Here is an 18,160-nt window from a genome sequence, read left to right on the forward strand (position 1 = left end):
TAAGGAACAAATAAGCAAACGCGTGGCCATTATGACAAAACCAGGCCTACGTATCCAGTTTATTATTAGCCTAACATTAAACACCACTTAAAAACAAAACAAAATCACCCGCCCACACAAACACAAACCCAAGACAGAAAATTACATAATGGCATCTGGAATGATCTGCTTTGACAGTGTAAGGAGAACCAGCCAAACCAGAGAGGTCCAGCAGAGACCAAAATGGGGATGGGGCAGCCCTGGAAAGTCTTTTTTCAAGTCCTCTATAGTTTCTGCATGCATTGTTTAGAGGAAGGAATTCAAAATAATACTCTAGATTCTGGAAGGCTGTCACTCTGTTCTGAGAAATATCAAGCCACTATTAACTGGAAGAATAACCATCTTCTTCTACCAAGTCCAGTCATTCTATGTTAAGTCAGAAGAAGATTGTCTTGGCACAGGTTGCTTCTTAGGGTGGAAGCTCATGAGAAGTTCTCTCATATGGGTCAGAAAGGGAAAACGGGCCCAGTAAGAATTCCCCTAATGGCCCTGTTACGGCTTCAACATCTCCAAATCCTACCATGCATAACCCAGCCAGCTGGCACCACAGGAAGAGACGAGTTGTGTTTTTTCCCCCAGAACCCATTAGCCACTGGACCAAGCCCAGCATCAGTGTGGATAAGGTCTAGAATGTGGCAGGGGCTTTAGACTTCCACCACATAAACAAAACAGACAACCACTGCAGGTAAAAGCTCTAGAAATGAGTTTCCACTTATGAAATGACCTAAGTCAAAGCAAAGATGTTTTCTGGTGGCCAACTTTTTCCTAAGAATTAGAAGACAGTTTTGTGTGTTTTTTTGTTTTTTTAACTAAATGATTCTTCGGTCCGGTACAAGCAACAAATGAGCCCAGCAACATGGTAAGGGTTTTGAAATTTCCTGCTCTCCCCATCCCTTTGGGGAGAGAGGGGTTATTTTGGTTCCTTATTGTGAAATACAGTAAGCCATTCCAGAGCCTCTGTGGTCAACCCTCACTCAAATGGTCTCACCTCTCCATAGCCACAGCCTGTGCTCAGTGACATACGAAGGAACCCAGTTTCAAAGGAAGGTTTCTCAGAAAGTGTGACAAGGATAAATGCTTTACATAGGTGCTTCTTACTTTAAGGGGAAAAACTGATTCTGCAGTCAATGTCAAGATGATTTTTGTTTTGGAAGGAAGAGGGATGGTGTAAGAACTGCAATGTAATTAATTCCCCTTGCCGCTGACCTGATACGTGATGGTTTATAAATCACAATTTTACCCCACAGAAGCTCACATTAAGGCAGTCGTTTGCTGAATCACAGCAGATATATAAACAGGTAGATCAGAAAGCCAAAAGGCTCCACGTAAAACCCACACTGGAAACTTGATTAAAGGCAGTCCCAGGTTTCCTTTGCCCTTTATGAAGTACATATCATTAAACATCTCCAAATTCTAACATGCATGTTGCCCTTTAAGGTCCAGATATTTACTAAATCCCTCCACGTTCCACTTGCTGTAAACAAACACACTGATGGCAAAAAAAAAAAAAAAAAAAAAAAATTACACAAAAGCATCACAGCAAAGAGGATCATTCTACAAGATTCAAAAAACCTGACTTACAGTAAGACTTTTAAGATGGGGGTACCGACTAGCAGCATTTCCCAAAACAGTCAGTAGCCCTCTGCCTTTTAAATGTTTCATACATACAGGTAGGAAGTAGGTACATGCAAGCAAGGACACCCAGGTAGTCTGCTTGTTAGCACACCTCTTGGTTTAAAAGGTATCACTCAATAAACTGTTTTCACTAAGGAATAAGTATTGTCCCTATTCAATGGTAAATGTATGTTGAACCTCTTGAGACACTAAAAATTACTCATGGTAATAGCTCAGTAGTAGAGCGCATGCTTGGTTAGCATGCACAAGGTCCTGGGTTCAACCCCCAGTACTTCCATTAAAAAATAAGTAAAGAAACCTAATTACCTCCCCCTCGAAACAAAACAAAGAAACATAATTGAAGAAATCACTAAATAAAGATGGTATTTTAAGAAATTACTCATGAATTTCTACTTCTACCTTTATGGAAGTACTTATTAGTCATCACTGCCTTAGGTGAACAGAGTATACACTGAATATTTAGAAGGAAAATTTAGTGGCAACTGAAAAAATGAGAAAAGAGATAAATCCAAAACCAAAGTGTCTGCCAAGGAACAACTGCAATGGACCAGTACAACAAAATCTAACCACAATCCAACGTGGCTTTTTTTTTTTTTAAACTAACCTTTGAGCATGTTCTGCATACCATTTTCTGTATCTTAATCAAGCTAATCTGTGAGGAAGAAATATTATCAGTGGCTAGGCTTGGGGGGCGAGGAGGATGGGATCATGAAGAGTTAAGAGGATGGAACAGAAAAACATTCAAGAACAATCTTGAAAAAGGAAAATGTTGCGTGAAAAATAGCCAGAGATGTAGGAGAGGTGACAAAGAGAAAGGACAGAAGAGACGTCTAGACTTGAAATTAGGTCAGTGACCAGTTCAGAGGCCGGGCTTAGGGTTCATTTAAGTACTTGATAATCGTGTAAACACTTCAAATGCACTAGCACATTTAATCCTCACAATAGTCCTATGAGTGCAGTATCATGATACCTAACTTCCAGAAGAAAAAACTAAGGCCCAAGGGTGCACAGCCTTCAGGGAGCAGAGTGGAGGCTGAATCTCAAGGGTGTGTACCTCTGAAGCCTACTTTAAAAACATGTCCACAGCATCTTCAGATCCAACAATAGCGAGCCTTCATCTCAACACTATGCTAAACAGTCAAAGTTCTCCTGTTCCTGAATTAAATTCTTAAAAAAATAACCAGTACTCAAAGGGAATAATCTCCAAACAAGTTATATTGGCATGATGAAATAATGGGTGATTTCCAGCCCCCTCATCTTCTAAACTTTTGAAAATGTTACAATTTTTTTTTTACTTATGTTAAAAAAACAAAACAAAACAAAAATCACTCAGTATGAACTGGAACAAATCCCTGTTAAGTGGCATCACCACTGGGAGATAGAAAAATCTATAAAACTCCATTCCTATTTCCCTCACCACTCTGTTCTGTGCTGACCACAGGAATTGTAAAGAGAAAGGGGCTGAGAAATGGCATGAAAAGACACACGATTTGTCCTTATTGGTAACCATGTCAAATGTCCCCTCTCCTTATCACATCAGTCGCACTATCCGAAGGAATAAAGGAAGAATGCTAGAGGGAGGTTGGAATGGCAGATTGAGAACTTCTGTCCACATGGCTTTCTTTACAAGGTCCCACTGAAATGACAGCAAAGACAGATATGCACAAGAATAAAGCCCTAATGGTGCTGGAAAATAAGAAAGCGTGTTAACAGCATATCAGAAAGTTTGCACAAATTCTGAAAGACAGAAAGCAGATGGGATCAGATTGGTGGCGAATCGGGGGCGCCTCAAGGGCCTTTATTGACACAATGAGTGGGCTTTGGGAACATCACCAGAGCAATTAATCAGGAACAGCATTCAGAAGAGCTGGGCTGGCCGGCCTTCCCCGTCCGCCCCTGTGATCCCCACAGTGTTGCTGGGAGCGGAGTTTTGACCTTCGGTGAAAAAAATACTCTGCCTAGCAAGTTCAGGCAATTCTTCCATCACATACTTGCATGTATGATCCTGAGCAGTTCACATCCCCCCAAAGCACCAAAACCCCTCAACAAACAGAGTTACAGGCAGACCATTTAATGCCTGTGGAACTTCCTAGCTTAAGCACCAGCAAAAAACAACCCTAATAAAAATGGCTCACAATTAAAATCTCTATCCGCATCGCAGCCTTGAACTTGGGCGCTCATGCCTCCTCCTCCATCTAGAGCAGGTGCTACAGGGCTTTGTTTTCAATAGAGACCATTTCAATCAAAACAAAGTCTGATGCAGTGTGTGGCCTTCATTAATCCACTGTTTTCATTCTGAAAAAAGTGTCTTTGCAGCTTTTCTGACTGCATATGCAGGTTGCTACTGAGCTTAACGTAGCGAAAAGCATAAAGGTTCTTGAAGCCACTCAAGTAGTCGTGACTTACACTAAAGGAAGTTATTGCTCTAGATTTCTCAACTTCACATTTTTAGGTTTTTCTTAAGTCTTTATGTATTGATAAGTCTCTTCCTTTAAGTGTAAGAAAGTTTACCCCTTATTGTTTTAATACTTTAATGTATTTGGACCATGTTACTTATAAACCAACAGGACTTGAACATAGCTCCTTAAGTGTAGAACAAAAATGCAAAGGTTTTAAAAATGGGAAGAAAAGTTAGAGATGTGAATCATAAGATACAATACTGCAAAAGAAAGAAAATAATTCAAGAAGCAACAACAAAAAAACCTCTTTGAAGACATTAATGTTCAGAGTTGAAAAGCCAATTGAGTATGCAGCCAAAAGGACAAATCTAGAAATATTTTAATAATATTTTGGAAAACCAATGATAAATTGAAAATTGTAAAAATACTTCCAGATCTGGGGGTGGGGGAGGGGAACCTACTACATTTAGAGAAACAGAAATTGAACTTCTCAAACATTGCTGAAGCAACAGAACCCATCATCTTCAAAGTTTTCAGGAAAATAATTTTGAAGCTAGAATTTTATAATGAAACAAATTGAGAATACAAACAAAATTCAGATATTTTCAGACATTCAGAAACTTTACCATGCAACACATGAGAAAAAAATCAAGATTCTTCAACAAATGAAAGGAAAAATCACAAAAGGAATGACCTGAGATACAGTGGCAACTGCATATGAAGAAGTACAAAAAGGAGAAATAGACACACATACACACACAGAATTAATTCAACATTTCTCTGGGGATTTAATGGCATAGATTTTTCTACAGGTCTGATCACATTATTATACTTTTGGGCCCAACAGTAACACATACACAGTCCTAACTGCTATGGGGGGTGGGGGAGGATAGGTTTAAATATTTACGATCAACTTTACAAGCCAAGGTTAGAAGACAATTACACTGATAGCAGAGAAATTGAATAAATGCTATAAATTTTGATAAAAGCAAAAAATTCACTTTTTAAAAAGAATAAGAAAAAGTGTAAGCATTCTAATTTCCTAATCTTTCAGAGTAGAAGGTACATAGATACTATATAAAGTTAAACAGAAGCAGAGTACCCGAAGATCATAAAGTTCACCAGTGGTAAAATAAAGATAAGAAAACTAAGGGTTTAAGGGTAGAATTAATAATGCATATACATTAAAAAGCAAATATACTATATAAAGCTAAAAATTTAAATGTTAATAGTGTTGATTTATAAAATTATAAGGATAACCCTCCAAAAGAGTGAAAAGCAGACACTGCAGAAGGCCAGCATCCAGTCCTCTGCCCGGGAGGCAGGAGCCAGGTCCGTGGTTCTTTAGGTCCCTAAGAGGACATGGAGCAGGACAGGGACCATGGCGAGCTGTCAGGATTCAGAGCTCTACTAACACTGAATGACCCAAGATCTGTAATGTGAGGAGGACAAGGACAAATGGCTTCAGAGGGTAGTCACCTGAGTATTTCATTCTGTCTACTGACAGTCTAAGTTATTGACTCATCTAAAAATTGAAGATATAAGAGGAATTATCTTTCATTTGTATTTTAACCTGTTTCTGAGTGATCAATTTGTTCAAAGTCCCAGGCAAGATCTGAATAGAACAGAACCTTTTCAGGTACCATTTAAATGAAAAACAAGGTTCTGTGGGCAGCAAGGCCAGATACCCAACAAGGACTCTTGACGGCTCAGCAACCTGAGCCAAGAATCCTGAGAAAGAAGGGCAGCCAGGAGAGCCTCAGCACACGGAAACGCGTGAGGTTGTGTCTGTGGCTACATTCCCAGTGCCTGGCACACAGTAGGCCCACAACAAATACTTGCTGAATAAACACATCAATCTGTCGTTCTTAGCAGATGATACCAAGAGCAGTAACCTGTCCCCTCTCTGGGCCCAGTCCCCAAGTGAGCTATTTTGAGGGCTCACAGAAATCAGAAGAGTAACATTTCTACTTTTTCCAAACGAGACCTCTGAGATTAAACACTATCCGTATCTCTAAACTTTCTAGAATGTTCCTCCATGATGATGAGCTCCCCTTATTTGAAGAAAAGCCTCACTTTCTCCCAGGCTCTCAACGGTATACTTTGTGAAATAGACTGGGGGGGGGGGGGCAGGCAGGGGGCGCTTCCCAATGATAGGCTCAGTAAATACCACCATCCACTACTTGACGTTCTAACTCAACTGATACTGAAAAAAAGAACAAAGGAAAAGGGGAGAAAGAACACTCTTGCTAAGCAAAGGATTCTGCTGATTTGTAAGATCTGTGCCCCATTATGAAAAGCTTAATTGAACTTCCATATAGTGATGATGGTACTACAATAATCTGAAACTGTCACGTCTTAAAAAAAAAAAAAAGACTCAGCAGCATGAGATTCCCATAAATAGACAGCCACAAAACATCTGAGTGAAAGATCTGTCAGAAACTAAACAGTGTTTTCCTGACTCCCACCCAAACCCTTTGAGACAAACAAGTTCCTTCTTACGGTGCTTTATGGGGCCGGTCTCTTGATAGGATCGCTGTACTTGAGCCAGCAGGAAACAGGTATAGTTATTCCATTATTTCTTTCCAAAGTATTCTAAATGCCACTGATGTTTCCAATGTCAGAATGGTCGATAGGCAGAATTCTACTATTCGACATAGCAGAAGGAGCACAATTTCATAAATCAAGCAGCCTATGATGCCCAGAAAACAATCTAAGGTGCTCTTTTCAGAGGTGAAGGTTGGTTACGTGTTTATGATTTAGGCAGGGGGAGGAACACTTACTCTGATGTCTTCTTTTTCCTTCAGAGCAGGAAAAGCTGTGTGTGTGGTGGGGGAGTACTCCACTAAAGTTGATGAAGTGTAAGCAATAAATCTGTGCAGAAAAGCAGTGGCTACAACCCAAATACTACCTCCTGGCCAAGCCACTGAAATTACTACTACGTCAGGTACGGAAAGAGCATCTCTTCAGGATTCTGGGGGCCACCTGGTGAGCAAGAGCACAAGGGTAGAAAATAGGGTTTCAGGAAGCCATGTTCTTCCTATGCTGAATTTGGAAGTCAGGTTTTAAGATCTGGCCTGACAGCGAAAGCTTTAAAGCCACAGAACTCAAGCCAGAAAAGCTAGGGGCTGAATGACACTTATTCCTGCTATGGCTGAGAAAAACTGAACGAGGATTAGAAAAGCATTATTCTAGAAGAAGGACAAGACCTAACCTCATGCTTCAGTCACTAATAGAACAGCCGAGGAAAGAAGTATCCCTGCAAACTGAACCAATAAAGAGGAAAAATAACAAAAAACAAAAGTCTGATTCCTCGCTAGTGTAATATATAAATACATAAAGGTAGAGTAATATATACAGTGCTCTATGTAAATATAGTGGTCTGTGTAAATGTAATAAAGACAAACCATCTGTGAAGAGGCCAAAGGGACGTAAAGGAAATTCATAAACATGGCTGTTCATCTGTGACGTAATAATCATTATAGCAGAGAGGTAACTAAGATGTCCCGGGACCAACAGACCTTCCATAATACCGCTGGTAGTAAGAACCCCATGGATGGCAGTGGCTTTGCATGGATGGGATGGGGAATAGAAATGGTCAGGGCAGGGGAGCAGCAGACTGAAATAATATTTCAAAAAACTGCTGTCACAAAATCCAAATCACCTCTCAAAAAACTGATCTTGTGCAGAAGACAAGCATTTTCCAACTGCTCCTACTCCCCAGGTTCCACCTCTGTGCCGTCTATCACTTTTCAAAATGGGCCATGTCTATCGTCCCCCACTGTTGTGAAATACTTCACATAATGAGAAGCAAAGGGGCAGTACCTCAGTGACAATGTATCTACTGGGTAAGTGATAATTTTCCAGGGATGGGGGATGGGGTGGTGGCATTTATGAGTGTCTATGTGAGAGGATTGACCCCAAGTTATATTTTTAGGTGCCCCTCTATAGATGTGAATGATTCTTTAAACACTTTTCTTTTCAATGTGATGGACGAAAAGACACAGGCAACGAGTTAATAGATTCTATGTGTTCACCAAATTGGAGCTCAAAGTAAATGTGGAGTCCAGCACAAGTAAAGGTCACCCACAGAACTCTCACTCTTCAAGAAGGCTCTGGCAATAACCAAAGAATGAGATTTTAATCACTGAAGCTAATTACATAGAAGACTAAATCACAGGAAGAGTTATTTAAGTGTCTTAAATACAATAAAAAGTAATTAACAGGAAGCGCCATCTTGACAGCTTCATGTCACAATCCAGGCCTGAAAGGATCAGCTAATTCCCAACCTGGGAGCCAGAGAACGAGAAACAACTCAAAGTTTGATCTTTTTATTTTTTATTTAAACTGTTTTGATTAACAGATAACAACTCTTGCCAACTCTGTAGTGAAGTTAATCAAGAAAAAATTTTAATCTACTAGAGGAATGATGAACCTCATTTTCATTGATTCCCCAGAGGGCAAGAGACAGGGAGCTGAAGACTATGTCACACCAGAGAGGTCACCCCAGGACCATGTGACTCGACTCCCTCTCGGACAGCAAGACAAAGCAGAAGGATTAGACCTAACCCTACTGAGGATACAGATAATCCACACACTTTGGCATGTGAAATACATTTAAAAATCTGCTTCAGGGGGAGGGTACAGCTCAGTGGTAAAGTGTGTGCCTAGTATGCACGAGGTGCTGGGTTCAATCCCCAATACTTCCATTAAAATAAATAAACCTAATTACCACTCGCCTCCCATCCCCCCAAAAATTCTGCTTTGAAAGAAGGCCATCTCATCTGCCTCTTCCTTCTCTTCCTCCTGGAATAAGCAGCTTGAGAAAAGCTATTTCAGCGTCAGAGAATCCTGGAAAGGCCTCTAGATGCTCCGAAGGCCCACATGGAGGTATATGAGCCTAAAGACGTAATTTAGATTGGGTCACTTCTTAATTCTACAGCACTTCTTCAGGCTGAACAAAGCCTAAAGCCTGTCATGAGAGACGCAGCGTGTAACTATAGATAAGTTCTAATCAACAGCCCTCCTTCCCGCAACTGACCTGCACATTCTATGACCTTGATGCCCGTTAGTGACTGAGGGCCACTCTAATACACCTGTGCACTTCTGTCCCCAGATTTACAACGGTCATTTTAACTACGTACTTCATTAAATATTTTATCAAATTGAAATATGAGCACAAAAAGAATGCACATTTATGAAAATAGGTGAACAGTTTAAAAAGGTTTAATAAGAGGAATGGCCTAAAATAGCTGCAAAGTGTCCAAAAATGAGTGCAGGAAAACTGTAACAGATGACAGTAGTGTAAATCATAAAAATTTAGGATTCCATAATTAATGTTTTGAGTCATCATTCCAAAGAGGAAGTTATGCAATTCACCAGGGTATCAAATAGCTGATCCTTGCTGCCCGTATAACAAAGATTTGGAGATGTATGTACATTTTTGTGTAAAATGAAATTAATGTATCTGAGATAAAAATAAATCCCCGGCTCTAGCCAATGTTTCTGAATAACTAACCACTGAAGGTCAGAAGGTTTTTAGTGTACCTTAATTCTAAATATAAGCTGAGTATTTGGTCAGTATTATTAATACCTCCACTTTTCTATAGTATTATTTGGAATGATTTAAGTATAGAAAATTCAAGGGAAAAAAAACAAAATCAAGGCCATGGGAAAATAAAGAGATGCCATGAGTAAGGCCCAGACATAAAAAGCAGACTCGCAATGCACTGTCTTTGGCACTGATCCTTCAATAACCAAACAAAAGAGGAAAGCAATCAGATAAAAGTTTTCGAATATTGATGAGATTAAAACAAACCTGTAGCTAAGAAATTGCTGTCCCAGGTAATGAGACATCTAAGTATTCCCAGCTATAATTCACAGAGGTATTTTGAAATACAGGAAACATATCATTCATAAGTTTACTGAACTCCTACCATCTGGTGAATATTGAGACTACAGCAGGGAACAAAAGCGACAAAAATTCCTATCTTCAGGGAGCTTACTATCTAGCAAGGGTTAGATTCAAATAATATTAGTTTATCCTCGCTTTTCTCCCAATTGCCACCCAGCGGTTTACTCATAAAGTCCAGCTGAGTGGAAACAAATCTATAAGGAAACTCAGTGTACCCAGGTACCCTGCCAGGCTGGTGTAATCTGAGGTACCTTTGATTACCAAACACTTTGGTAAATCATACAAAAATAAACTTTACAATCTGATTATAAGAACTTGGAGATAAAGAGGTCAAGGTTAACTCCCCTCTAGAACTCATACAGAATATCTAATTTTAAGAAGTGTAAATTTACTGTGAAAATATGCCTCAATGGTAAGCAAACAAACAAACAAAAAACCCACTCTAATGGGTCATTAGATAAAGATGAATGGAAGTCATCTGCCAAAAATAAAAAGATGTGCATTTTGACAGTAGTAATGATGTTTTTACCAGTAATTAGATAGGGGGAGTGGTTATTTGAGAGGACTCCTTGTTTGCAACTATGGTAATTTTAACATAGCGGAATTACACCTTCCAGCTCTCTGTAGTAGGAAAGCATGCATCAAGCTCCAAAAAACTGGGGAAAAATTGGTAATAATCATCACTGCAAGTTATACAGATAGAAGAATACGCAAAATATTTCCTAGTTTCCCCCATTCCAAAAAACGTTAATTTCTCAAGAACCTGCTTCTAAAAACAACCTGATGCCTGTGCTGGTGCTAAGGTAATGACATCAAAAGCCTATATTCAGTTCCTCTCAACAAAAATGAAGTCTCCGAGTGCTGTGTGAACATTAACGAGTATAGCAGTGGTAAGGGTAGCTAAAAATACTTCTTTCCAAAAATGAACAGCACAAGCTGGGGGGGAAGGGTGGGGAGGGGAGCTCCCATTTGATAGGAGAGCTTTTAGAAAGTAAATTAGAGACAAGATCCTCTTTTCTCTCAGAGGCATGCTAGAGCTTAGAGAGAGGTGTTTCTGCTAACGGCTTCATTGTACTTTCAATAAGACAATCCCTGTTTTGATGAGAAACCTGTTCTCTTCTTCCCCTCCACCGTGCCCCCTTAAAAAGAAAAGAAAAATACCAGTTTGGTAACAAACAGCAGTTAAGACTGTTAACTAGAGAGGGAACCAATTACCACGCTGGTCTATTTTATGCAGCTAGAATTGCTACTGGGGACTGACTGTTCTAACATTTATTGTGGAAGCACAGCCCGGCAGGCTTCCTCCTCCCCCATCAGATAAGGTCCCTCGGATGGTCCCCTGTTCATCAACAAAGCTCCCAAGAGCCTTTGGAGTAAGACCGGGACACAGGCAGCAGAGCAGAAGAGGAAGACCCTGCCATCTACTGATTGCTTACGTCTCTACAAAGAAAATGCTCAATTAACCTCTCTGAGTTTTTTGTTTTGTTTTTTTTTTCTGGTTTACAATTAAGCTTCCTAAACTATTATGCAGAGAATCTTTCTAATTTTGGATAGTACCTAAGAGCCTGATTGACACTCAGTAAATGGCAGTATTAAGAGTAAGAATGAGTGCTAACTTAGTCCCAAGCCCACAGAGCCCAATAAATCTTAAATACCAACAATAATGACAGGACATGATTAACTAATGAGTGATTATGAACACTCTGCAAACGAAGTGCTACACAGGCACGCGACAGTTACAAGCCACTGTGTTAAGAGTAACAGAAAGCAAATCAGGGCGAAAGGGAGGAGAGTTAAGTGAGGCAAGAACTCTCAGCTACAGCCGAGCTGCTGTCAGCCGAACACTCACATCCCTCCGATGGTGACGGTGGCACAGGTCCGCTCTGAGAAGGCAGGCACCGTCTCTGTGGCTGGGCTGGCTGGTCTAATGTAGTCCACAGTCACATTGACCTGAAAATAAAGAATCAGGGTAGTTGAGAATTTGCAACACGGCAAATTCACTAGTAGTCACGTTCGCCTACACAGCCGTAAAAGCTAACCTCGTTCACAGTATGATTTTCTGTGTGTAAGGATTTAAAAAACAATCAAAAGAGAGCTGAACCACACACTGGGGGAAATTACCTGTAAAAGTCATCTCTGATAGAGGACTGTTATCCAAAATATAGGAAGAAAGTGAGTATGATAAGAAAATAAAAACCCAATTTTAAATGGACAAAGGACCTGGACATCTCACTGATGAAGACAAATGGCAAATAAGCATATGAAAAGATGTTTTCAGGGAAAGGCAAATTGAAACAACTAAGAGTTCCCACTATACACCTATTAGGACAGCCAAAATCCCCATCACTGACAACAAGTGCAGGGGAAAATGTGTACCAAAGGAATTCTCATTCACTGTTACTGGGAATACAAAACCGTACAGCCACTTTAAGAGGCGGTTTTGTACAAAACTAAACAAACATTCACCATTCGTTCCAACAGTTGAAAACTTAGGTCCACACAAAAACCTGCACATGGATGTTTCCAGCATCTTTATGGATAAATGCCAAAACTTAGAAGCAACCAACATGTTCTTCAGTAGGTGAGTGGATAAATAAACTGTGGTTCATGAAGACAATGGAATATTATTCAGCACTAAAAAGAAGTGAGCTATCAAGCCATGAAAAGACACGAAGGAATCCGAAATACATACTGCTAAGGGAAAGAAGTCCATCAAAAAGCTGCATATTGTACGAAAATGCAAAAATACGAAGACAGTAAAAGATCAGTGGTTGCCAGGGGTTAGGAAGACAAGACAGGGATGAACAGATGCAGCACGGAGGACGTTGACAGCAGTGAAACTATCCTGTGCCAAACTATAATGATGGACACGTGTCATTATATGTTTACCCAAGTCTATACAACGTACAACAACAGGAGCGAACCCTAGTAAACCACAGACTTTTAGATGATGACGTGTCAATAAGACACGTTCCACTAAGGACGGAGGCTGTTGACAGCAGAGGAGGAGGCATGTATGGAGGGCGAAGAGGGGATATGGGAATTCTCTGTACTTTCTGTTCATTTATGCTATGAGCCTAAAAGATGCTATGAACCTAAAAAGAGAACTGATACCATAAGAGAAAGACGAATGGCTGAACATTAAAGGCCCCAGAGAGAAGAGGTTTGGAGCTTTCCTGCAGGACTCCTAGACATTATGGTAAAGCAGTTCTTTAACCTTTCCAGCCTCCTCTGAAAATCTGTTTTTTACAAATGTGAAATGCCTCTATAGAAAGGCTGCATGTAATTTCCGTCAGGAAGAGAGAAACTATAATAAGAAAGCTGCTTAATTCTAGTATATATTCAATCTATGGATATGGACACACTAAGCAATGTTTTTTCTTTAGGAAACCTTTCAAGAAAATATGTTTATGTGTCAAAATAAAGGCATATGTGGTATCCGTTAGGTAACATACAGGGTCTATTTTATAGAATTAAGGTACATGCTTGGCTTTGGTCATGGCCAAGGTTTATATACCAGTACAGAGGAGATACACGGGTCCAGCACCCTGGAGCCATCACCACAGTCTCAAAGCCCAGGAAACCTAAATATATCTTTAGTTTCTACTGATCAGCTTAAAGACGGCATGTTGCACAAGCACCAAGTTCAGCCACACTGCGGGTGAGCACCAGCAAAATCCTTCCCAACTGCCTGTTCCCCAGAAAACCTGTTTGAAAAATGAATATGGAAATTTGGAGAAGGACTGCTGCCTCAAAATTCTGACTGTCAGCTCACTCTCTTGAACTCATCATCTAATCACATTTTAAAAGCAACAAGGAACCAGATCAGAGAGAAAGCCAATTAAGGGCCGAAGGTAAGTAAATTTTGTGAGAAGTACTGTCATAACACAGTAACACAGAAAGAAGAAAATACCGAGATGACTCCTCAAGTCAGTTGTCTACACTGACGTTACTGCTCAGTCTGTTCACCTTGTCTAAAGCGAAGGAGACGATAAATGTGACAAGTGTGATCAGATGGCAAGCGGGGTAGAGACAGGGTTGAAAACTGGTACTTCCAACAAAGAGGTTTTAACAGTTTCCCTGAAGGCAGCTGGCCAGACTTATTACAGGTCAAGACAGGGCAAGGAATGGGAGGTTTACACACAGAGAAGCATGGGCGACTCAGCCAAATCCCTGGGAGGGGAAGAAGTTTTCTGCACGCGGTCTATGCTGATCCGCCCTGGACTCTCCTCTGGCAAGGCCTGATAACTAGAAGAAGCAGGAAGAGGGCCAGGAAAGCATGAGGAAACCTCTCGAAGCTTATGGCAAAAATCACACAGGAAATAAGAGGCATACAGGAGCTAAACCACAAATGTGCCCACACCATGGGATGTAAAGTAACTCAGGGCCAAGCTTAAAAGGGGCATAGCCACAGGGTAGGGTCCATTTTGGGTCATTCAGTGGGAGGTCAAAAAATATGTGGAGATGTTCACTTTTCTTTGTGTTTTCATCCAAACCATCGGGTAATAAGCTTGAGCCCTCAATTCTACTACCAGGGGGCAAAAATTCATCCCTGCTTAAAAATAAACTAAGTGAATCTCAAGGTTACCTTGCACCTGCCAATGACAAGCCTCCTCCTCAGCAGACAGGAGTGGGACAGCAGCTCATCAGCGCAAATACACACGGCACAGAGTACCATCAGCTCTCTACCCTGGGAGCATGCTAATTACTCAGGAAAACCACTTGAGTAGTGGCGGTGGTGGTGATGATGGAGGTTTAAGAGTAACAAACAAAAATGAACACCTTAGCATCTCACCTTCCAGGCCAAAAGGCATGCTATCCCCAAACTGTCTTCAAAAGAAATCAGTGGGCAGGACCCCCACCCCCTTTAAATCTTTCATCTTCAATAACCAGAAGAACCAGTAACTACATTCTACATCCATCGGTCAATTAATTCTAGAAAAAGAGAACCGTAAGTCAGAAATTAAAGAGCTCATCAGGGAGGTAACAGTATTAAAGAAAATCTTAAATACAAATGAGGCCCTGAGAATAGCCCACAGCCAACACACACACCTGCAGACAGATATGACAAACCAGGAATTAAAGTCAACGTGTAATTAGCATTTATGTCCCTCTCCTGGGGATTCTGAGATCTGTTCCCCTGCTTCATCTCGATATACTCATCCCTGACTTGTCAATCACTTCAAAAAGAGCAGTTTCAATTAAAACAACTGCAAATCTTAGCAACGCCTCCCTCGGAATAACCAATAACCCAAATTTTGTGCCCGTGGGTGATTACGTACGGCATAGCGTGAGTTAAAAAGAAGTAATGGGCTAATGCAAACGTGCCCCTCATTTTTCCAACAAAAATACTCCTGGAATGATGGGCATGCCGAAATTTTCATGTACATGACACGAAGGCAGGGCCTGATCCCTCTTTACAGCAAGGACCACAGGGAGCCCAGGGTTCCCACTTGGTTTCACCTCCTATTCTCCTACGAATGAGTCACATCATGTCTCTGGGCCTCACTTTTCTTCACCTGGTAAATGAGAGCACTAGAGCATTACTCAACTCTAGAATTCTAAAAGATAATTTTGCCAGATGTGGTTTCCTTAGACTGGTGTAATTCCCAGCTTACATTTACTATAATAAATGAATACAGACAGACCATAAGCTCCAGGAGAGGGAAAACCATGCCTTTTATTCACTGCAACTGTCATCAAGCGGTCAGTACAGTGGGAGTGTACACAGTGAATGTTTGTTTCATGAACAGATATATGTAATTAGGAACCCAGTCAGACATAAAATTCTGAAGGATACTTCTGAAATGAGAAGGTTAGGCATTTTGAAGACCACTTTGTCAAGCTGTGACCATTCTGTTTTATATATTAATGTAAAGCATGAAGGAGGGGAGAAGTATTTTGAAACTGGACTAAAGCTTTAGGTTAAGAAAAACACATGTAATTTCCCGTATTATTTCTCAAAGGGGTTCTCAAGAAGTCTGAAACTATTACAACAGAATACATGCCGCCCACACCTAAGGAATTCTGACCATCTAGTACAATGTTCTTCAACTTATAGTGTCAAACCACCAAAGACCTTTGTAGATTTTATGCTGCTAATGATAATGAAATGACAAAATCTCAACTACCTATGCACAAAAGATACACATTTCCAGGCCACAGCCTGAGTTCAGGCTGTTATATGAGGCTCTTTTGCATAATTACATATAATCCCACCCATTATTCCATGTGGTCAATCATAAATTCACAAAGAGTTGTTAAAAAAAAAAATACCCTGCCTCATGAGATAAGCTTTTATACAGCCTGTCACTCTCAGGAGAAAAACAAAACACATCATCATCTGGGCAAGCCTGGCTGAAGCAGCCAGGAGACAAAAGTAGAACAAAGTATTTCACCCAGCTTAGGTAAGAGCATGGACTCTGGAGCCAGCAGGCTGCAGGGTTTGGTTCCCAGCAACTCTCGATATATGCTGTGTGAACCTGCAAAAGCTACCTTGCTTCTCTGTGCTTCAGTTCAACATGGATAACTCTACCTATCTCACCGCTACAACAAGAAATGCATTAATATACACGAGGCATTCAGAGCAGAGCCTTACTCATAGTAAGCTCTATGTGTCATTTACTTTTAGGTAAACATATACTGATTTTCTTAGAGGAGAGCCTGGCATACAGTAAGTGCTAAGTAAGTTATCAGTGAGATAAATACATACATGCATATATACATACAGGCATAAATAAGATGCATGCTGACTTTAAAACATTAGACTACTGAAATCATTGGCAGAAACACTCAAGCACACTTTTCCCCTTCAGGAGCCTCAGCAAACAAGAGTATATACCTCATACATAATCATCACAACTTAAAAATAAATATGGCTTATTTTAAAGAATGATACACTATTTAGTACTTACTTAGACACTTTTCAGATTCACTTTGTAAGTACCAGTTATTGAAGATTTTACTCACCAACAATAATTGAAGCACAGTGGGAAACAGAGAATCATCTCAATTAACAGATTAACTAGAAGAGGTATTTGGGGAGGATATTCCTTGCCTTACAACATTGGGAAGACAATGAACAGAGACCAACCAAGTTTCCATTTGCTCTGGGCATAACAGAACCTTCTGTTAATACTCCTCAATATTTAGTTCATGTATTCTTGATCCTTTTTCCCTGCTAAAAAGCACCTTATATAATTATTCTTTTAAAAAAAATTAGATTAAAAAGATTTATTTTGAAACATTTTCAGTCACCCATTCATCTAGATATAGGATAAGCTTCAAAACAACCTGCCAAGGAGCCTCTTGGTCCTGCTGCTGGGCATGTGCTCAGCTGAGAGATCTGTTCAGATACAAGCTAAACTCTCATAAGAGGATGTCAGACAGACACTATACTGTCTAGGACACAACAAAATACAACAAGAGTCACAAATGAGAGCAACCTGTGTTTACATTAGCAGCCTTAAAAAAGGAAAAAGAAATGAAGTTATTTTTTAATAATATTTCTGATTTAACTCAGTATCTAAAACATTATCATATCAACATATAACCAATATTTTTTCAAGCATTGAGTTTCTTTCCTTTCTTTCATGGATATAGTCTTTGACATCCTGTGTGTGTTTTGTGGGTACAACATACCTCAGTTTGGCCCAGCAGTACTTCAAGTGCACAACAGCCACATACGGCTCTGGTCACGGCACTGGACTGTACATGCCTAGACTCTACATTAAGGGACAGGAGTCTCAGCCTCATTCCTCTATTATATGATCTACCTTTTTTTTCTCTGATTACCTCTTGTGGTTATATTTTCCTCTATTTTAACCTAGGAACTTTTGTTGTATTTTACAAATCCTTGTAAACACTCTTAAAGCAAATGTGAAAAAATATGGTGTAAAAACTAAAATGTTTACCATTCTATTTCTTATTAAAAACTCCATTACCTGAGTAGACTAGAAAAGAAAAATAAGGTTTTTGTGTAATTCTACAGTTCCAAAAAAACAATTTCAGGTGTGAGAATAAATGCATACATAAAGGAAAAAAATTCCTCTAATTTAGAATTATCATTGTAAAATATATTCTGTTCAATACTTGATGCAGATACTTTTCAGTGACTTCTGCCAACTCAATGCCTGGACTTTATCCTTGATTTGCTGACATAATTGCAGAATTC

The 18,160-nt window shown here is 40.0% G+C and overlaps 1 protein-coding gene across 1 annotated transcript in view; it reads right to left on the reverse strand.

Moving 5' to 3' along the window:
• Positions 1-18,160, reverse strand: part of SND1 (staphylococcal nuclease and tudor domain containing 1) — a 379,791-nt gene that overhangs the window by 198,564 nt on the left and 163,067 nt on the right. Inside the window, exon 12 of the mRNA XM_010975627.3 lies at positions 11,837-11,937. Coding sequence (XP_010973929.1) covers positions 11,837-11,937 — 101 coding nt within the window. The remainder of the gene's footprint in view (positions 1-11,836; positions 11,938-18,160) is intronic.

This window comes from Camelus dromedarius, chromosome 7, assembly GCF_036321535.1.
Source record: "Camelus dromedarius isolate mCamDro1 chromosome 7, mCamDro1.pat, whole genome shotgun sequence".
Classification (NCBI taxonomy): domain Eukaryota; kingdom Metazoa; phylum Chordata; class Mammalia; order Artiodactyla; family Camelidae; genus Camelus; species Camelus dromedarius.